This window comes from Gopherus flavomarginatus, chromosome 8 (genome assembly GCF_025201925.1).
Source record: "Gopherus flavomarginatus isolate rGopFla2 chromosome 8, rGopFla2.mat.asm, whole genome shotgun sequence".
NCBI lineage: Eukaryota > Metazoa > Chordata > Testudines > Testudinidae > Gopherus > Gopherus flavomarginatus.
In genome coordinates this window covers 42,512,629-42,535,104 of record NC_066624.1, presented here as the reverse complement: position 1 = coordinate 42,535,104, position 22,476 = coordinate 42,512,629, and the positions used below count along the sequence as shown (strand labels likewise).

General features: G+C 45.6%; 1 protein-coding gene across 1 annotated transcript; it reads left to right on the top strand.

Annotated features, from left to right (window-relative positions):
• The first annotated feature begins 2,002 nt into the window (after positions 1–2,002).
• Positions 2,003–14,995, top strand: LOC127056896 (uncharacterized). The gene is made up of 10 exons (XM_050965229.1): positions 2,003–2,018; positions 4,478–4,549; positions 5,049–5,162; positions 6,615–8,300; positions 8,884–8,983; positions 9,663–9,811; positions 9,987–10,099; positions 12,228–12,317; positions 13,418–13,540; positions 14,115–14,995. Exons 1-10 carry the CDS (start codon positions 2,003–2,005, stop codon positions 14,316–14,318), a joined length of 2,667 nt encoding a protein of 888 aa, XP_050821186.1. The 3' UTR covers positions 14,319–14,995.
• The last annotated feature ends 7,481 nt before the right edge of the window (positions 14,996–22,476 follow it).

Genomic DNA, 22,476 nt, shown 5'->3' with positions numbered 1-22,476 from the left:
TTTTTTATAGCAGGAGACCCCGCCCCAGGACAAGGCGGGGCTGTATGGGCTGGACAGAGCCCTTTACTGGTAGGAAGTTTTCTATTTCTCCAAAGCAGGCTTTGATGTGTACATAAATGTAGTGCAATCAGCAGCTCCCTGTTAGCTCTCCTTGTGCATTGCCACAGGGGGAATTCCCAGCTTGCTGGAGCTGTTTGTTGGCTACCTGTGCTCATCTTTCTTTTCTCAATTTTAAATTGTGTTGCAGACTAATGCACAGGGACTTTTATATGTATAATGGCATGTAAAAGAGCCATGCATTGGGCTAAACCCCCAGTTTAAATCCGTTCCAGTCAGTGCAGTTACACCAGGGATGCACTTTTTAAAATTTTTTGCTGCACAGGCAGTGTTCCCTTTCCATTGTTAAATGTGCTCCATCTCTAAGCTTGGTCTCCAAACAGCAGGCTTTCTACAGACACTTTAATTCTCTGGACTTTGGGCCATGAATTTAGAAACAAGGGGCTTGGTTCTCTGCACCTTCACACTAGCTTTATGCTAATTTAACTTGACTGACTGCAGCAAAAGTGGTGTTACAGAGGCAAGGGCCTGGGAAAATCTATAGAATATTAGGGTTGAAAGGGACCTAAGGAGGTCATCTAGTCCAACCCCCTGACAGATTTTTACCCCAGTTCCCTAAATGGCCCCCTCAAGGATTGAGCTCACAACCCTGAGTTTAGCAAGCTAATGCTCAAACCACTGAGCTGTCTCTTCTCCTCATTAATGTGTGCAATCATCATTTTGATACACCCACCATTCTTTCACTTTATAGGGATGCTCTCAGCATGCAGAGGTGCCTACATTTCCATTCTTTAAAGTCTCGTGCAGCAGCCCTAAATACGGTTAGATAGTCTCCTGAGATTATTTATGAAATACCTCTTGTTTGGGTCTCTATTGAGATATAGACTTTCTTTAGCAAAAATACAGTTTGGGGTGCTAATTATTTATTACAAGTATGTATAGCGTGCCCATCACCACAGCATCTGTGTCTGCAGTTTTTACTGGCATACTTTACAAAACAATGACATGTGTTCACGGCTATTCCATGTATAAACCAGAATAAGCAGCGCCAATATTAGAGAGGGAGAAAAGTCCAATTAAGGTCCATTTAATCCCAATGCACATTTGGTCCCTACAGTGCTTTTACTAGTCCCAACGCAGGTGACCTGCATGATGGGTGTGAAAAACCCAACTGGTATCTATGGATGCAAATAGTGTGCAAATTCACTCCTTCCTGATTTAGATACAAAACTGCCAAGTCATGCTGTAGTTGAAAAAATGATTAGTTCTTCCTCCTTCAGACAGTTAGATGAAGTCATATTACTGAATACATATAGCATGGGAAAGGTGGCAGATCCAAACAAATCTAGTGCACACTGCAAACATAATCCATTTGTGTATGTTACAATCTGGCCGAGCTGTCTCCCATTTTACAATACCGTCCCGTGCTATATGGTGCTTACCCCACTGCACACCTGTTTATCATATATTAGGGCCTGAGCCAATCGCTGTTAAAGTCAATTAAAAATTTAAAATTGTCTACAGATGGAGTGACTCCAGAAAAACTATTCTTGGTGGGTCCTGGTCTACCCTGGGAGAGGGTGAGGGATCGATCTAAGTTACACAAGTTAACTTAGATCTAAGTTAACGGCGCTGGAATACAGGCGTCGACAGGAGAGCGATCGGGGGTCAATTTATCATGTCTACACTAGACGTGATAAGTTGATCCCCAGTGGATTGATTGCTACCTGCCAATCCGGGGGGTAGAAAAGACATTCTGTAACAATCTTATTCTGGAATAAGAGTGCCTTTCTCCAGATTATCTGAATCCACTTTGGATAAGCGTGTCTACACATGGAGTTATTAGGAATAGCTATAGCACTTTAAATTCACGCTCTTTGTTAATCTGAATTAACTTTCAAGTGTAAACAAGCCCAAAGGTATCCCACTGACTTGAAAGGGCATTATGCTGTCAAAGAGGGGTGAGTATAATTAAATGTAATCATTGCCTCAGGCGTTTAATGAAAACCAACTCTGGAGCAGTAATGGGGAATTAAACGGCTCTAGAGGGGAGATTCTAGGATGAAGCACAGCACAGGACTGGGAGCCCTTAAAATACTAACATTTGATTATACTCAGCCCTCATCATGAGAAGTGCTGAGTGCCCCCAATCTAACTAAAGTCAATGGAGATTCAGCAGGAGCTCAGTTCCTCTCAGGATTGGGTCCTATGTTAGTAATTATGTAGATACAAATTGGTGGGAGAAAGTGTTTAAATGCTGGCCAATGCTGTAGAAATTTTCCCACAAAGCTCTGTTAAGGCCCCTGCTTACCACTGTTTCCTGACCAACTTCCACTCGATGTGTAACTAACATCACCACTTAATGCCGTATCTGGATTTGGCCCAATAGATACATTATATACTGTGAGCACTTGAATTGCTGTTTGGTTATGGTCTGTCTGAGCATCTTTGACTTTTGTGGCTGTTACTTGTTCTGCCATGGCCCGCTCACTTCTCTAGCAAGCTGTATTCATCAAGTGATTGCTCAGTAAATGTGACTCTGAGACTATTCTGTTAACTTCTCAGATTAAGCGCATGGCTACACTTGTAGACGTAGAGCACTTTGAGTTAAACCATCCTTCGTAGAGCACAGTAGGGAAAGTGCTGTAGTCTGTCCAGACTGACAGTTGCCAGCGCACTGGCGTGGCCACATTATCAGCTCTTGCAACGGCCACAGAGAGCAGTGTATTGTGGTAGCTATCCCAGAATGCAAGTGGCTGCAATGTGCTTTTCAAATGGGGGTGGGGTGGGGTAGAGTGTGACAGGGAGTGTGTTGTGTGTATGTGAGAGGAGAGAGAATGGGTTTTTGGGGGGCTGAGAGCATGTCAGCATACTGTCTTGTAAGTGCAGACAGCAGCAGAACTCCCCCCCCCCCACTGCTCCGCCTCTCTCTCTTACACACAGCGTTCCACAGTAATGGTTGCTTTGTCTTGGAGCAGATAAGCATGCCAGCAAACAGAGCTTTCAAAGGGCATATCCAAAACAATGATGAGTGGTCACGTGACTTACAGGGATTATGGGACGTTTCCAGAGGCTGATCAGAGCACAGTAATGCAACACTTCGTTCACACTGACGCTGGGGTGCTCCAGCAGAGGCGCATCAAATGTTATTCTGCTTGCCGAGGTGGAGTACCAGGAGCGCTCTAGCCATGGAGTCAGAGTGCTCTACATGCCTTGCCAGTGTAGACGGGTAGTGAGCTAGTGCTCTCAGGGCTCCTTTAATGCGCAGTAACTCGCAAGTGTAGCCAAGCCCTTACATGACGTTGCTTTTATAAGACAGACCCATCCCATAATGGGCAATGGTCTGATCTGGCAGCTACTTTCTTGTAAAAAAAATGTGACGTTCTAATGCAGATCACAGCTATCTTTGACATTTTAAAACGCCTTTGCCGAGCGGTTTATAGCCCCATTCACACTCCCACTGGAATGTAGGATAGCTGTCCCACACATCCGGCCATCCCATGGGTATCCGTATACAGAACTGCACCCTCTCCCATTTTTCTGCATCGTCACTTGCTTTGAGGAAAATCTGGAAGGGTAGGAACTATCTTTTCCAGTTCTCTGCCAGGTTCCCTTTTGGACTGGCTTCATTTTTGCTAAGACCTAGTTCTCCGCTAACCTTATGTCAACAAAGGAGTGCAGGTAAGTTTGGAGTTCACCTGACATGACTCAGAGTTACAATGGTTAAACCCCATCATAGGCTAGGTCTCAGCACCTGTTGTTTCAGTGGTAAAGGCAGTGGGGCAGTGAAGACATTCTTATTGTGGGAGAAAAAGACACAGGACATCCAGGCTGGATGGAATCATGTTCTCTTTGTAGGGCAGCCTGCAGGGGGCGGCATAATCACATACTCTTGAGCAGGCCTGATTCCATCCAGCTAACAACAGCAGTGCACACACCAGCCAGTGTTGGCATTTTCTAAATGTGTTAGGAATTAAGGGGAATATTAAGTCTGAAATCAGGAGACATGACGGAACCCAGGGCCTCTCAGAGAGTGAAGGTGTGCTTGTTAGCACCAGCAGATGGATTTTTTTAGAACTATTTTATTCAGTACCCAAACTGTCCCATTGGCAACAGGGGCGCATGAAAATAACCTCTACCAATCATTTATAAGGTGTCCTTTTAGCAAAAGTTAATCAAGAGTAAATTAACAGGCCTTTGGGGAAAGATAGGAGCAACATAGGCTGAGTCACAGACTACAGTTTATTACGTTTAACAATCCACTTGCATTTCCTTCTCTGCTACTCACAAGGGAAATATAAATGAAGCTGTTGCTGTTAGGGAAAGGGGTGGAGTGCTGTCAGTCAGTGGGGCAGGTTTGATTATAAAGAGCTAGGAAAAGGGAGAGAGACAGCATTTCATACTGCCTTTGAGTCTTCAGCAAACTTGGTCATGGCAGAGGGACGGGTCCAGTCACTTCATTACTCCATAGGGCTCCTGGGCATTGCTTCAGGTAGGAACCAAGTTTACCTGGCAAGGGAGGCTGGTGGTGGAATTGAATTTCTTGTACAATGAGGTTACACATTTTAAATAGGGACTAACTAGATTCTGTTATGAAAGAAAGAGTTCTTCCCAACAATGGGTTCTCTGAATCTTCCTTGCTTGGATAAAACCCTCAGATCTATAAACCAATCTGCATAAAGCAGTCAATAACATGTTTGTCTTGCCTTTCAAACACTGAGCTGAACTTTTCCATTTGGTTGGGAGTCAAACCTAAACTTTCCAATACAGTGTAGTTTCTAACATAATTCTTTATTGAGATTCACTTTCCTCTTTCTTTTCTTCTTCTGTCTCTCTTCCTTGGATCCCTCTTTTCCCCAATTGCTCTCTGTTTCCATTCCTCTTTCTTGATTCCTTCTTTCTTTGCATTTTTCTGTTCCTTCTTTATCTCCCCATCTGCCATTTTCCTGGAAAGCTTTTAAGATGTTTCTTTTCCCGTGTGTTCCATGCAGGATCCCTCTTGCTAGCTGTGCACTCCTACAGCTTCACCAGCCCAGCCCCTCTGATCCCCAGCACGGCTCTGGGCGTCCTTCTGTTTGTTATATCGGCTCTCTTGGCATATGCAGGTAAGACTAGGAGCACTGGCATCTAACAGCCCTTTCTGCAGCTTTATACATATTTTTATACTGGCCTCTATTTTGCCAGCAGGTAACCCTGTGAGACTATGGATTCTCTCACCTGGAATGATATGCCAGGACACCAGTTTTGTGAATGTGCAAAGGGACTTGAGAAAGAAACATCAGTTCTAAATAAACCATTTACTGAGTTAGGTTCACTGCACTGGAGGTTTGCTCATTATAAATACAATGTCCAAACTCTGTAAGAGTGATAGTTTAAGGACAGTCAGTGAATTAAACAGTGTGTTAATAAGTAGTTTGCCAAGATTGTAATCAGTTTAGAGGGAAATCTCAGGTTATAAAAAGTTTCAAACTATTTTGACTGACTGGGGAATTACTCATGTCTTCCCACCAGGGGGAATGAAGAGATTGATGCTTAGGTTTCAATATATTTATTTTTAGGGAGGCATTAATGGGATTGTCTTGTATTGGTCCAGGCATTTTTCTAGATATTAAACAAAATGCTAACCAGAGGGGAGTGGCCATGGGTAACAAAGCTTTTAAACTCTCAGTACTGGGTTCAGATCTACTCTCGGCCAGTGGTGGCACAAATCTGCCCTAAAGCCTGATCTAGAGCCCACTGAAGTCAATGGGAATCTATCGTTTGGCCTCCCTGGGCTTGGGATCAGGCCCTTAGCATCAGGCAGCTTTTTGAAGGTCCTCATAAAATGGGTTGGTAGCCTTCGTTCAGCCCAGTGGGCCGGTGCTGTCTTCATATTAGGCAGTGATGAATCATGACAGAGCACTGCAGTCTCCGGGGGAAGTGGGGTGATAGCTGAATTCCATTCAAACTCACATTCAACTTTAAGTTTCTCTAATCCAGTTCTCTGTTCACTTTCGGAGACAGGGCACTGTATTAGATTGACCTTAGGTCCGATCCGGTCAGGCAGTTCCTATGCTTCTTTGTGAATGACTGGTTATTAAGTGCCTACAAGGTGCTCCGTGCTGCACTTGACATGTAATACACACAGACTCTGCCTCAAAGGGCTGGAAATGTAAACTAGATAGAAATGGAGCGGACAGGATGCACTGGGAAACCCAGAGAAGAGAGCACCAGCACTTTATTTGTACTAGTCTATTATGATAATTATTATTGACTTATGGGCATCATGGAATTTGGACAAAGAGACGATAATGACTTGGGGGGGCCCAGACTGGGCAGGGCCATCCATGGACAAGGGTTGGAGGTGTGGAAAATGGCAGAGAGTTTGTTGTGGAAACTTGTATAAGTTTATTATCATTAAGAATTGATGCAATTTACATCAAAATGTGGTGCTGGGATGTGTCATTCTGGCACACTGACAAACACACCCTATTGTCCTGGTGGTGTCTCTACGAGCTGGTGGCTTCCGAGACATAGTGACCTGGCATTCCTGCTTCCTTTGTTTATTTCCCTTGTAGGAGTTCAGAAGAGCCTGAGAAGTGCCTCCTTGTTCGTGTCGCTGTGTCTGACCATCTCAGTGCTGTGGTGCAGCTATGGAGTCATCCACATCCTGGCAGGGCAAGGGGTCCTGAACGGCACTGGTGATTTCCGCAATGCCATGGTGCCCGGCCTGGCAACATTTACTCTGGGGCTCCTCATCATTGGGGTGGTGGGCTTCCTTCAAAGAGAGCTCATCCTTGCCATGGTTGCTTCTTGCATTTCGCTTGCCTGTGCCCATGAAATTGCCATGCTTTATAACACGGCTTTCGGTTCCTCGGCAGTGGCTTGCAATTATATGATTGTTTGCTTCCTTGGGGGCTATTTTGCTATGGGGAGGGGTCTTTATTTCCTCAGCAAGAAGAAAATCATCAGTCCTGGCACAGATCTGGGCAAGAGTAAAACCAATGAGCAGGTCCAGGCCAATGGTGCCAACACGAATGACTTGGCAGTCATTGGTCTGATCTTGAACATGTTGTCTGCCAGTGTCTTTGGCTGCAGGCTCCTGGGAGTGACCAGCAAGCTATTTGTGGGCCAAGTACCTTGGCTTTGGGCAGCTGGGATTTACCAGATTGGGGTCTGCATTTTCTCTTACCGTACACTGGATACGTTGGCTGCCACATTCTTTGGTTTCACCTCTGTGCTGAAATTTGCTGGAGGCTATTCCCTCCTGTACCAGATCTGGCAGCAGGATGAGCCGGTTTTCCCTGTCCCTTTCTTGGTGGTTTTTGCTATCCTCTTTGCTGTCTTGGCCCTTTTCATCACCATTAAAAGTCTGGTGGATGGCCTGTATTTGCTCTTTTACGTGGCCTATTGCATCGCCCTAGCCTGTCGCCCTCATGGTGTTTTTGAAGGTGGTCCCCAAGGCGTGGATGTGGCCATCTTTGTGGCCTCGGCCCTTATGGCTCTCATTTACCAGTACAACATGAAGGCAAGTGCCAAAATCCCTACAGGGGAGGGAACGGTCAAGGCCTTGCTCTCCCACAGCAGTCACCTCAAACTTCATGAAGGGAAAGACCTTCACGCTCCCTACCTTGGCTATTCCAAGTATGCCGATGCCGAGGTGCTTGGCTTTGCGTGCAGTGTCCTTGCTTCCTTTGCTATCACGGTGACAGTGGACCCAAGGGCACCACTTGCTACTGTTGTTATACCCTGGGTGGTGGTAGCCGGAGGGATCCTTAAGCTTTTATGTGGTTCAGTGGCCTTTGCCCGTGGTAAGACCTTGGAGAGCAGTGCCTTCATTCTCTATGGGGTCATGTGGATCATCTGGGGCTTTACCAGATATGGTGGTCTCTATGGCACTAGCAGGGGCTTCCAAGTAGCTGTAGGCATCATCGCCCTCATGCTTTTCAACTGCTTCATTGTTTTCTGCACTGTTTTCCTAAGCATTTCCTGGTTCATTTACTCCCTCACCTTCTTACTCATACTCATCAGCTTCTTGCTGGATGCAGTCAATTCCATGCCAGCTGGCTATGATATTGCTGTCACTGTCATCTTTGGGCTTACCAGCTTCTATTGCTTCCTTTCTGCCCTTTTCAACAGTACCTTTGAAGGCTCCTACTTCCCTGTGGGTAGGCCTATTGTGCAGCTCAGTGGTGTTGGGGGAGGAAGCACCAAATGCCTTCACTTGCCTGCCAGGAAAGCTTCCTCAGTCAAGCAAATTGCAGGTAAGGAAAATATATAGTGGAGAGAACAGGGGTTGGGGTTAGCTGAAGGGTTTCATATTGAAGGAAGTCATGATAGAAGAACTACATTTTTTTCCCCTGTCTGAATCTAGAAACTATGGCATTTTGACCAAGGCAGTATGGTCAAATGGTTAGAGCAGGAGAGTGGGAAGTAGGGGTCAAATGCTCTACTAGTGTAAATGGGAGAAATTCCATTGAAGTCAATGGCTTTGCACCCACTTATGTGGTTCAATGTCTCCTGGTTTCTGTCCCTGGTGGGCCATCCTATCTGCTTCATACAAATCCCACTGGCTGGCACTGCAGCATGACACAGCCTCTGGGAACCACTGCTGGGATATTTCAAGGGGTAGAGGGGGAGGGTTACTCTCTGAATAGTGGGACGTCTCCTTGCCTGTCTGCATGTAACCTATAACTCTCCTTTAATGAACAGTAGAAAATATACTGTAGTGGGCAACCCTTTAGCTACCAGGGGATGAAGCCGAGGGCCCATAGTAGATCTCTCCCATCTATATATCTTTTGTGAGTTTATCACCCAGAAGTTCTCTGGGTTGTTTCCTGTTCTTAGAGATCATGAAGAATGGAGGAGCTTGTGGCATCCCCACAGACACAGTGTATGTTCTGGTGGCAGCCTGCAATCGACCTGATGCCGTAGAGAAAGCTTACAAGTAAGTGTCTTCACTACAGGCCCAGGTGAGGGCTTCTTCTAATAGTCTAATGGAGACTCTAGCCACAAGCTGTAAGTGGCAACTGACAGCTGCTGTTGGGCAGTGTCTGCTTGCTGCAACAGGTCTGAAGGTGCAAGGGCCACGATTCAGCCCTCATAAGAGCAGTAAGCCTGTGGGTGAAGATCCGGGTTAGAAGAGGGAACAACTATCTTGGTAATTGTCCCCTAGAACATAGAGCAGGAACATCACCCCTGCCAGCTGATGGAACCAATTGGCTGGGAGATCACAAGACTGTACAAAGAACAAAAAGTTGGGGCAGACAGTGGGAACGCACTGTCAACATAAAAATCATATTCATGGGAAAAACTCCTCCTCTGAGTCTGATTTCCTTTTCATGTTGGGCCCCCAAAATTAGTGGACACTTTTGAGAATTTGGGCCTAAGTGACTTGCTCACAGCCACACAATGAGTCTGTATCATAACTTGGACTATATCCCAGCTCTCCTTCCCCCCTGCCCAGCTGAGGGCTTTATCCGCTGGACCATGCAACTTCTACTACAAAGGCTCTTGTGCTTGGCTGAAGTGTGCAAGGGCATGTCTGAGTCTAAACCTCCCCCAAAATAATTCCCAACCTCCCATTGTGTGCTCAAGAGTGTTCCTTTCTTTTGTCTTCTTACCAGGACTAAGTGCCAGGCTCAGGATCGCCCCATGTCACTCTGGATTTCTAGTCTGAAGCAGCTGGAACCTACAAAGCATTTGTTCAACCCCATACTGTGGGATTTCATGGAGGCTGCCTGGCCATCTCCCATTAGCCTGGTGGTTCCCAGAGGTGAGAAAATATTGTTGTTGTCAAGCTTTCCACAAGGCGGAGAGTACTGCTGATCCAAAACACAGCGACACTGTGCACCAGTGCTGGACCATTGCTCGTATAGTTACAGGGTACCACCGCTGTTCGTAGATTCGACCCCCCATCAGTAAGTGTTGTGTGGCTCTTTCCCTTACAGGAGAATGGGTGGACTTTCTGGGGATGAAAGACTCTGCCAAATATGTCGGCACCTCTCAGAGCATTGCCATCCGTATCCCTGACTGCTCCGTCGCTACACATCTCATTGATCTGGTGAGTGACCAACACACATCTCTCTCAGCTTGCTAAGGTCAAGTAGCAAGAAAGGTGATGGGTCTAATGATCACATGGGCCACCATGAACAGGTTTGGTGTCAACAACTAGCATTCAGCACATGGTGCATTGGCTAGGAACTGGTGTCAGGAGACCTAGGTACTTGTCCCAGCTCTGCCACTGTCTAATCTTGGGCAAGTCACTTCACCTCACTGTTCCTCCAAATGTAAAATGAGATGATGTAAAGCCGGTCAGGAATTTTTTGTTAGAAAATTGCTGATTTGTCAAAGCCAAAACATTTAGTAGAAAGGATTTTGAAAAAAAAAAGTTTTGGAAGTGTCAAAACCTCCTGTTTCAATATTTTCAAAACAAGAAATGCCAGTTTTCCTGTTCTGAATGACTTTTTGTTTTGAGATTGAAGCCGAGTAAATAATCATAAAAGATCAAAATTGAAACAAAGTGTTTTGACTGACCCAAGACAACATTTTTTTTGGATTTTTGGTTCCTGAAAGTTTTGGAGATTTTGACATTTCATTCCGATTCAGGATGGAGGAAAATGGTCAAAATCTCAAAATTTTTCATGGGATCATACAATCCTTTCTAGCCTAGCTCTTGATGGGAGGGATAGCTCAGTGGTTTGAGCATTGGCCTGCTAAACCTAGGGTTGTGAATTCAATCTTTGAGGGGGCCATTTAGGGAATGGGGTTTTAAAAAAAAAAAAGGTCTGGGAGTTTATCCTGCTTTGAGTAGGGGGTTGGACTAGATGATCTGATATTCTCTTCTGTAAAGTTCTGGGGAAGAAAAGTGATGAATATTATTATTACCAGCCCAAAATCTTCATTAAGGTTAGGTTTAGGGTTGCAGGCACACATAGCAGTTGTTTGATTGAACATTTGCTTACAAGAATGTTTCAAAAAACCCAACAATCCAAATGTTAGAAACCTAGAAAATGCATAATAATCACCCCTCTTGTCCGATTCACTGTATATTTACTAGAAAAGTTCTACCTCCATTTCACATCTAACCTCATATTTTGAATGCAATATGATCCTTTTTTGGATTGTAGGTGTGGACTGTGGAGCAAATGATGCTTATTCAACCTAAATTATGGAACCAATGCCATTGCTCCATAAATTACCCCCAGCAGTGGTAGGTGGGGTGACAATATCGCTGCCCAAGTGCGCCTGTGTTAGTATAGTGCAGAGGTGGAGCTGTATTTATCATACCAAGTCACAGAAACAGCTCAGTCCAAGGATGTGATCCACATAGCTACCATCTCAAGGCAACTCCTCTCTCTAATGTCACAATGCCACATGCTGAACACTCTTTGTTTTCCCATTTGATACATCCCTAAGGTCATTTCCTCTGGCCTTTGCCAGGTAGAAAAGCTTTTGCCCTTTCCTCCTTGGTGCTCAGCACTTCTGCTGTCTTCCTTAAGAACTCTTGGTGGCAGCAGCAAATGAAGGTGTGATTGGGTGCAATTCAGTGATATAACAGCTGCATAGAGCGCTGCACGTGGGAAACTTCCTACAGCAATGCTGACCATTGCACCTATGCCCCATTGATACAGCTTCAAGTGGGGCCACATTGATCGCCCAGAACAGTGGGATGGCTGGTGCTGCTGTACTAAGGCAATTTATTTGGAACCTGATCCTGACCCTTCACAAATCAGACTCCTTCCCCACCACTGTGTCTGTGGGCCTTTGCTGACGAAACCATGACACCCTGTCTGCTCTTTTGATAATTTGCTTGCTGCCCATATTTCCATTGGGGTTCCAGTATAATTTACTGTCCCATGTAATTAAAATGTTTCATTCCTTCCTGAGGAAATGTGCTCCAGGAATTATCTTGGGGCAGTTCTCTGGCCTGTGTAGCCCAAGAGGTCAGACTAGATGATCACAAGGGTCCCTTCTGGCCGCAGAATCTATGAGACCTCCTCAATTCAGCCTAGTTTTCCATATCTTCCTCACTGTACTGCTGTCCTCACACTCACACTCTGGCATCCTCCTTCAGTTAAAATGGGTTTCAACAAACAAAGCATAAAGTGAAACGAGTCCAAGAGCATTATTGTTTCTGTGCTGGAACCTCTGATCAAAACCCACTTTCTCATTTTGCTCTCATTTACCAGGTTGGCCCCATTGCAGTCACATCAGCCAATCCAACTGGAGAAGCAGACACCACCCACCACAATCAGGTGTATGCCAAACTGGGAGACAAGGTAATCACCATGTGCTTCTTCACATTGATCCTGGGATCTGAGGGAGATGTGATTGCAAGGTAATATCGATTTGCTCCCAGCTGGCAAGTCAGTGGTTAAGACTAAAATCCTGAGATAGATTGTAAATTACAAGATCATTGAGGCTTATCCCAGAAGGGCCAGGGAGGGCAAGAAAGAAGGCTGGAAAAATAAAGAATCAATATTAACACAAACATTTTTGTTTTTAATGCACAGTCTGTGACCCACCACTGTGGTTGGTTTCTCTTCAGATCCATAAGGATCTGAAGAGAAACCAAGGTGCCATGGAGCATTTCTGGACCTAGAAGTGATAAAGCCCTTGACATTCTACTGTTCCAAAGCCCTTGGGGATGTCAAAGCTTTTAGAACCCTTGTTGTCTTTTGTTTTAGTTTTCAGAACTAAAGTTCTAAATCTATGACTAATGCTCTAGAGACTAGAACCACTGGGAATTCTAAAACTTTCTGAATCTTAGGGGACTCCCGTCTTCCATGAGTACTGCCAATTAAATTACCAGATTCTTGTATTTTCCAGTTTTTAAACTCTGAAAGCAGAGTTAATGCCTTAAGTAATCTCATGAATGTACTGGATATTTCCCACTGAAAATACAGAACTTGAGACAAGAAGTTAATGGCAAGTTCATGTGAGGATGACTTAGGCTCAGAGTAAAGGGGACCACTGTTCTTTCACCATTCTCACATCTGACCATTCTGACGTCCTACGCATACAAAGGCAACCTTAGAGATGCTCTGCAGATGTAAACCAGCATAGCTCCGCTAAAGTAAATGGAATGGTGCCGATTTACACCAGCTGAGGATCTGGCCCTTGACTTTTACTTAGTGCATTAATTCTAATTTGCATTGGTCAAAGTCACCCAAGATCACTGGGTGGCTGCTGGAAATCACCAGGGATTTCTGGTGACTTTGGCCAATGCAAGGTGGAAAAAGGAGAGGGAAGGGATGGGAATCTGTAGCATGGCTAGAACCTGTAGATAATGCTAAATCCATTGAGAAAGGGGAACTCTCCGCACTTTAACCAACTGTCTGAGAAGGGCCCCATAATATGAGTGTTGCTTACTATCAAGGTGGATGCAGTTTTATGTGATGGGCCTTCTCCAGAGAACATTGCCTCGACTGTTGTGGACTGCACCAAGATTGAGAGTGGAAACATTGGGTTCTTCAGGGTTGGCATTGTTCCCAAATCCCAGGTAAGCCATCTCTTTTCTGTATTTCTCTTTCCCTTCTCTCTCTCTTTCCCTTCCCCACTAAGTGGGTACTGGAAGGACAGGGAGGCACCTAGATCCACAAAGAGGCAAAGATATCTCCAATAGTCTAGTGCTGGAGAGACAGGGAGTGAGAGTTAGGGTGCCCATGTCCTATTCCTGAGTCTGGTGTGATCCTGGGCAAGTCACTTCCCCTCTCTGTGCACAAGCTTCTCCATCTGTAACAGGGGGTTATGATACTTGCCCATTTATGTAAAGAGCTTTGGGATCCAAGGTTGAAAGGTGCCTCATATGTTAGTGCAAAGGGTTTTCCTTATTCCACTAGATTAAAAGATGGTGGGGAATCCATTGCCAGTCAGCAACTGGGACTTTGAAGTGTACATTCTTCACTTGTGCCAATCCAAGAGTCTTTGAGCTGAAGTGAAGCCTGGGTGCAACTTGCAAGAGAGAAGGGCCAGCCTGTGTGGCTTTCAAAACATTATGGCATCTTGTGATGGCAAAAGAAGCTAGTGCTGTTGCTGCTCAATATCCAACTCCCAATCCTGTTTGTCAACTCTAGGTGCTACAGATACTGGAGCAGGTGCAGAGGAAACACATGCAGGGCCATACCAATGGCAGTGTCGCCATGGTGGGCCAGAAGAAGCAGCAGCACCTCTCCCATGCCATCTCCAATGGGATACATGCTGCCAGCCCAGAAGATAGTGCATTGACATCATTCACTAACGGTGCATTCAGCGCTGATGAGACGGGAGGAAAGCTCTGAGCAGCCCAGTTACACATTCACCAGGGAAGGGCTTTCCAGTAAGTGCCATGCAGATAAAAATAGAGGATGGAAGAGAGATCCCTATCGCAGGTGCTGTGAATCCACCCTTCTATGGATACTGCTAAACTGCCCCTGCCTAGTGGTGATTTATAACCCAGAAATGTACAGTGCTATTTTTCATCACTGGAGTCCACCAGATTTCACCAAATACTATTTATGAACAAACAGGAGTGCCACCAGCTTTTTTGGTGCTCTAGGTGGCGGAAGGTCCCGCCCCCGAAATGGCGCCCCCGACAGAGGTGGCGGAAGGTCCCGCCCCCAAAATACCATGGACGACCACGGCGGCCCCCAAATGTTAGCGCCCTAGGTGACCGCCTAGGTCACCAAATGGGTTGCGCCGGCCCTGTGAACAAACATTCTTACTGGAATGGCTTACGGGCCCCAGGTCTTTCTTCAAGGGTTTATTCTTCATCCCAATATGAAGACTGGTCATATGGCCTCTGATTTGGTAAAGTCTTTCTGTTCATGTTACTTATATTGATTTGTTTAGGGAGGAACCATACATGAAACAAGTGGTGAACCCTGCCCCCCACCCCAAATAGACCTTTTCAGAGGCTTGAACCCAGGGGTCATGAGGGCAGTGTAAATATCAAGGTAGACTGGAGATGGCACCTGGATGTTGGCACCTTCTTCCAAGAGAGGCAGGTACCTAAAGTTTAGCTACTTGGCTCAAAATGAAGATTGCAGAAGTAGTGGAGTTTCAGGAAAGACCTTCCTTTCTGAGGGAATGATATCACCCTGGGAGCGGATATTGTTTACACTGCAGGCACATTTTTGAAGTATCAAAACTCTTAAACCTGAGAATGCAGCACCTAACCCTTGGATTGATTTTTCAGTTTGCTGGCTGAACCAAACAAATGTTCCAGGTCAAAATGGACATTTTAATTTTTAGAATGAAATGTTTTGTTTCAAATTTTTTAAATTAAAACTGAGGTAAATTTTGAAATGCAAAGTTGTTTTGAATTGAAGAATCAAAATGTTTCATTTTGAAAATGTCAGAATCAAGCATTTCAGTTTTTTTCAACATGAATTCACAAAATGTTTCCGTTGATCCAAGTCTGCAGCTCTCATTGTATATCCTTATACTGTAAAGTTGCACATTTGTACAGCAAGTTTCATGGCTCCGGTGCAGGTTCTATATGGAGTAGTGGATGCTGAGCTAGGGGAAGTGAACAGGAGATTCAAACTCACATGAGAAACTGTTCACAGGATGAACCCAAGCTGGATATGGAATTCAGCTGCTATTGTTGCCTTCACTTGCCCTTCCTTTTTCCAGCCAAACAAGTGTTGAGCCTGATTCTGATCTCACGTAGATCGGTGTGAAGGCCTGATCAAATGCCAACTAATGTCAATGGAAAGGACCTCGCTGACTTCAGCAGGAGTTTGATTGGTCTTTGAACTGGTCGTTAAATTCAGTGAGGTCTGGAATTATAGTAGTATACATTTCACAAATCCAGAGGATCGATGCTACGCCAGTAGCTTTGGAAAAATCTCTTGGAGGAACCCCTTTGATGTACCAGATCCCCAAGGGGTCTCACTTTTCCATCACAGTAGGCCAAGTGGCTTCACTGCTTCCTTAGACTGAGTCTTCGGGGTTCCAGCAGTCCTGTTTCACATCATGAGCTCTGTCCAGGAAGTACACCTCACCCAGCATTTACAGTGACACTCAGGCAGTGTTGTCAAAACAGTCGAGTTTATCAGTAAACTAGAACACACCATAAGAAGTGCTTAGGTTAGCACAGAGAAATGAAGGTTAAAACAGAGTCCATTCTGGTTTGCCCAGAGTCCAACCAAGCTGCAGTGAGGCTCCATTTTCTCTCTTAGTCTGACATCCATAGTCAGCTCCCAGGTGAGAGAGCCCTCAGATTCCTCCAGAAACCAACACATATCCCCCACCTCAACCTCTCAGGCTTTTGTTCTTAACCTAGGGGGCTTTGGTCGGCTTCCCTGCTGAGAGACAGGGAAATCCATGAATCATTGGAGCTTGCATTGTCTCTCTGTTCCCCTTGTTGATTTGGGTCAGGTTCAACCAGTTCCAACTCTCCATTCCCTCCTGGCAGGGAGCTGACACTCACCTATGTAGCTTAGTCTGCCCTGAGAGCAAATTTAATCCCCTTCCCCCCACTGGATAACAATGTGACATATGGGGAAACTGAGGCACACATAGGCTTCATAAAAATATTACAACAGTTTCCACTTTGTTACAATACTGAGGGAACAATAAGGCCTTCTTGACTTGTTGAGGAGATGGCTTCCTTCTATGCAAAGGCAGAATGTTGCATCATTGACTTAGTTAATTTATTTTGCAGTTTCTCATTGTAACTTTTTTATTGATTTTTCAAAAAAAATCAATAAAACATTATTAATAAAATATACAGCTTGTAACATTGAACAGCATTACCGTGCATGGTGATTATCAGACCATCTGCACACCAGGAGCCATGGCTCTGAAATGAATTTAAACACTTCACAGTGCCCTAATCTGTTATCCAGATACCCCTCAAGAATGCAGGGAATTGTTCGTACCCTTCACAAAAGCTGCCCATGTCTCAGATAAGAGTGAGGTCGTAGATAACATCAAAATTCATCTGTGGGATGGTTTCAATAGGATTGCACTTTGAATGTAAGCTCTTTGGGGCCTTTGTTCTGTATTTGTACAGCGCCTAGTGCAATGGGGCTACTAGGTACTATGGTGTGCTAATAATAATGCCCCTGAGATGAAGTGGGCCCCATTCCTTAACCAGGTTAAATAACAAGCAGGCATCACTGAAGAAGATAAAGTTCAAGGTAAGGAGTTTCTGAATAGGGTTAACACAGAAAGGTACCTAAGTATCACAGACCTCTTCCCCAAGCATATCTAATAAGGAGTCCCAGTGGAGAGCTTCTGGATTCATCATTGTTATATACTTTGAATAGTCCTTTATACCAGTGAGTTCAAAGTGGGTTGACAATTCTGGCCCCTCTCAAAAACCCCAGTCTGGATTTTTTCCTCCCATTGACCAAGTGGCCAGTCCCCATGATGTTAAATTATGTCCTTAACCTCCTTAAGTCCAACTGGAAAGACTCACAAGTGCCTCATTTTGTAACAGTGTCTTCTTCTGGCTCTGTAGGGAAGAGTGTTAATGAGCTCCAGAGGGCTTCCCTTCTAACCCTGCTCAGCAGGAAGTGTGTTGGGTGCACCACAGGGCCACAGGCCAGGGAAGCTCAGAACTCCATCAGAGGGAGGTGATTAAAGTACACCATGATATCATCAGTGATGGGCACATAGGTCCATAAGTTCAGAAGGTCCATAGGTTCATTTTGGTTCCATCTCTGAATCCCTTGGGCCTGAAAACTTTGGCTGGAAATCACGTGTGAGATTTTCAATACTTCCTCTTCCTGGCTGGGGTTGGAACTAATCCTTCCAGAAGGGCCTTTCCAGCAGCACGTTGGCCTTTGCAGTCCCAGGGGTGCAGAGGCAGCCATGACAATGAAAAACAAAACCCAACACAAAACGAGTATTTGTCATTCTCAGGAAAGATCAACTTCACCGTCTGCTCCTGCGTATCTGATCTGTTGGCAATGACATCTTAAAACGGGCCTGTTGGCATTGCAACTGGGGTCTAGCACCGTACCAGATGGACTAATTCAGCTGGAAAGCATGATATGAGATCCACCTCTCCAGGGAACCAGTCCTAGGAGGGGAGGGACACAGGGGCAAGGGAACAGGTTGAGTTGAAGTCCTGCATAACAAAACCATATCTGATCAAATCATCCCTGAGCCCAAAGGCCTCTAGTCACACTGACAAAATACTGACTGTCAATCCTCATAGAGCATAGAGCCTTTGACTTTTCCAGCTCAGGGAATGATCAAGCCAGTGGAGGAGCCCCTGCAAATTCTTTCCCTTGGGTTAAAAAAAGCAACCAGCTAGAGGCTAGTAGCAGAGAACAGTTCTGTGTCCCAGTCAATCCTCCCCAGATGAAGTGCAGGTCAGAGCACACCAGCTTTGAAAGGGCTCTCTATCATTTGTTGGAAGGCTTCCCATAGTTCCAGGGCTCAGTCCCCACGTGACAGAGAGAGAAAGCTAGCACATTAGCCAGAACTCTGGTCACTATTAATACTAATTAGGTTCTCCTGGAGAAGGACAGAGATGTATTTGATTACTGGGCTAGTGAGTGAATGAGCCAATTAGTCCATTAACAGGGAAGCTGTATAGAAGGAGTGCTGAGCAGGGAAGAGAAGGAGAGAAACAGGGAGACAGAAGGCTAGGAGGGCCTCACAAAGGGGTTTTCTGTGTAGGCATCTTACCTCCTGCCTCTTTTGGGGAAAGGATTAGAAAGCTGAGATGTGTAAAGGTAGGGAGACACTGATTTGTGCTGGTGAAGGGATTAAACACTTAATAACCTACAGGGAGTGTTCACAAACAAGGTCTCAGAGTGGTCTGTGTGGGTGGAAGAGATGGGGGTGTAGCACTCTGCCCTGTCACACCTCATCTTCAAAGGACTTTGTGGCATGGGCCCAGGGTATCTCAAGACCCTGTAAAGCTCTGGGATGAAGAACACGGATGACAATTTAGCTCAGGGGTTCTCAAACTAGGGGTTGAGACCCCTCAGGGGGTCACATGGTTATTACATGGAGGGTTGCAAGCTGTCAGCCTCCACCCCAAACCTGCTTTGTCTCCAGCATTTATAATGGTGTTAAATACATAAAAACATGTTTTTAATTTATTAGGGGGTTGCACTCAGAGGCTCGCCGTGTGAAAGGGATCACCAGTACAAAAGTTTGAGAACCCCCGATTTAGCTCCTCTGGCACCTTGGAGCTCTCTACAATAAGAGTAAAGCTCATCTGTGTGAGAGACAGAGCTTTCTCAGGGGTGGGCCCCAGGTTGTGGAATGAACTGCCCCAGGAACTAAAGGATATCACAGAGTTCAAAACCTTCTGGTCCAAATGCAAGGTACATTGCTCTGACTGGCCTTCTCTAATATAGATACGTAGTGTGAAGATGGGGTGTATACCTCACACTGGCACTAAAAGAATCAATGGGGACTAGAGAGGCCAGTTATGCTACCTGGCTGCATCTGGAGGGTCAGCCAGGACTCATTAAAGATGAAGTCCAGCTGGGGAAGCAGCTGGCTGGTTCCTATAACAATAGGGAAGCTTGGAGTAGAAAGGGGTGCAGGGTGACATGGTAGAAGCCTGCAGTTCCTCTGTGACTAGCAGGGACAGGAACCTCGAGAGATATGGAGATGCCACCTAGGTGGTGCATGCTCCAGTGGTGAGCCTTGCTAGAAGAAGGGCAGGACCTGGACCTCCAGGGAAGAAACCCAGGACAACGTTCCACTGAAGAGAGGCTTCAGGAGGAAGTTTACACCCTGGGGTGGGCCATGATGGAAGAGGGCAGTGGGGGGTGAAGGAGACTCCTGGAGTGGGCCTGAGAGAAGCCACCCCAGAGACAGATGGCCTTAGGGGTGGACTGGAGCACAGCAAGACTCCAGGGAGGCAACCCCTGAGAGGCAGCATTCTGCAGAGGCACGGAGAGCTGGGAAGGAGACCCTGAGGGAGGGGGCAGAAGTTGCTTTTGTTGTAGTTTGTGTTTTGCTTTTGAGTTTGGTTTAAAGCCTCCAGGGAGAAGCCCTGGGGCCCCTGCTCTGACAGAGGAGCAGGACAGAAAAGGGGTCCTGCAGAAGAGACCAGACTGATGACTAGTGTTACAGGGGACACTGATACCCCTGAAGGGGAGAGACTTTAAAGTGACCTGGCCAGAGGGCTGAATCATGAGAATAGAGACCACCATATGAGTCAGAGCAGCTGTCAGCAGTGGGGGCTAGATGAGGCAAGAGCTGGTAGGCCATGCCCGGCCACGAGGCGGCACCTGTAGTGAGTCCCCTCTGTCACACATAGCAACAGAACGAAACACTCCACTGCATTCACGTCTCTTTCTGGGGGGAGGAGGAGAGAAGAAACGTGGCTGTGACATTGCTTAATGCTTTACTGGAAGTGGGTAGCTTTGGGGCTTGGCAAGTTTGTGATTGGAAGCAGGATCCGGATCCAGGAGATGACCTCAACTCAGGGCACTTGCTTGGGAGAACGACAGGAGGCTTCGGCAGCTGGGATAGAGTTGAGTCATTTGAGGGGTGGTTGTAGGGGTTTGGCATGGAGAATGTGAGCTGAGGTTGGATCACTTTGAGGTGAGGGTAGACTAGCTGGTTAGATTTGTCATTTAGAAAGTGGCTTAAAGTCACTTGTTAGGTATGCTGCTAGTGTTAGCTCCCACAGGGCAAGCAGAGTTGCTACTCCAGGTTCAGAGGCTATGGGCCAGACTGCCTCTTGCCTTGTGCCACATGGCATCACTTACACTAGTGTAAAGTGGGTGTATGCTATCACTATTCTGATTCTGCGATGTTTTTACACCTACTTTGCACTCATTTTGGACTGGTATAAATGACTCGATGAGATGCAAGAAACACAGATTCCAGCCTAATGACCTTGGTTCTCCTCTGCTTTATGCTGTTATAACTCCATTGACTTCACTGGAGATACTCCAGTGTTCTCATCTAGCTAACAAGAGAGTTCTACTCAATTCCTTCAGGGTATTTGCCTTTGCCAAGACACAGGCTTTAACCATGAACTTGGCAGGGCATTAGTTATAACTGTAAAAGCCAAATTGCAAGCACGTGGTACTCCAGTCTCTGAGAACTCTGAAAGTCTAGGATTCTTCTGATAACTTAAAGATAGAGTGGTCTAGTTACATACATCACTGAAAAATAAGGTCCTCAGAGCACCATCGGAGCTACTCCAGTTTACATCAGCTCAATATTGTAGTTAAGGGGGTGCTCCATCAGTTTCTCTATGGCTGACATGCAGTAGCTTATAGTCCTTGGATGGGAGGCCACAATGGAAATGGCCCTGATTAACCCCATGTTCTCCAAGAATACAGCCAGGACTACAAGGCTGATCACAGATGAAAATCTGTGATACTGATGCCACAGTTGAGGTTGAAAATCTTTCCAGCTGATTTTTGAGCCACCTACTTAGTTCCACAATAAAAGGTCTTTGCTCCTTGAAATTCTTCATGCACGGTCTCCTACCAGAGGAGATTTGTTCTCTTTCATTCATTCATTCATTTTGCAACGTTTGAGGTGCTTGTCACAAGCCATTTGTGAGATGTGTGGCTTTAAAACATAGCCGGTACCAGTGCTTTACTCTTAGAATAGCCTTCTGCATGGGCAGCCCCTGAGCCTGCTGCTGCTCTGGGCACCCTCATGACAGGGCATAAAGGGCTCTGGCCCCTCCAGCTCGTGTGTGAATTTCAGTGAGTTGTTTGTCTGGGACAATGTTATGTCAATATGATCCATGAGTCAGAGAACAGAGATGTTTGGAGGAAGATAGAACCAGCAGCCTGGGCTTATCTTTCTGTCCTGCTGTGAACACCCTCTCTATAATTACATGTGATTATTGTTCAGTGCTATCAACTACCTGTCTCATGGACTGTGACTCACTCCCACTCCTTGAAGTCTGTGAATACCAATGATCTATGAGGACTAAAGTAGGAGTTCTTGATTAACACCCACAGAAAACAGCCAAAAGGTCAAACTGTGCCGATGGGCTGTACATCTTATCAAGACATGCAACTTGGGTGCTCTCATGCCTTGGATTGCAGACTCAGGGTGCGAAGGTTAGAAGGTGCAGGAAAGAAGATTAATTAATCCTCATTTTTCCAGGATGTGTGGGGAGGAAACATTTAAAGGGTAATTTGTGACCATGGGTGACCCAAAGTGGGGCAGTTAATGAAAATTGTGTCCTTGGCCTCATCTTAAATTTTTGTTAAAACCAGCCAACCAAAAAATGTATTCAAGACTAGTTCAGGGAGCTGGTAAAGGGAACAAATTCCCGATTGGGTAAAACACATGGAGCCAAATATCAATCAGACTCTGCATTCTGGGAAAGCTTGTCTTATCAACTCTCAAAATTTGTCTGCTAGAGAGATGTGTGTTATCTTGTAGGAGGAAAGGCATTACTATGTCCTTCCATGACACCTGCCTACACAATGACACAGAACTACTGGAAATGGACCAAATGTAAACATGTCTTGTAACAATTTAATTAGTTTCTTGGGG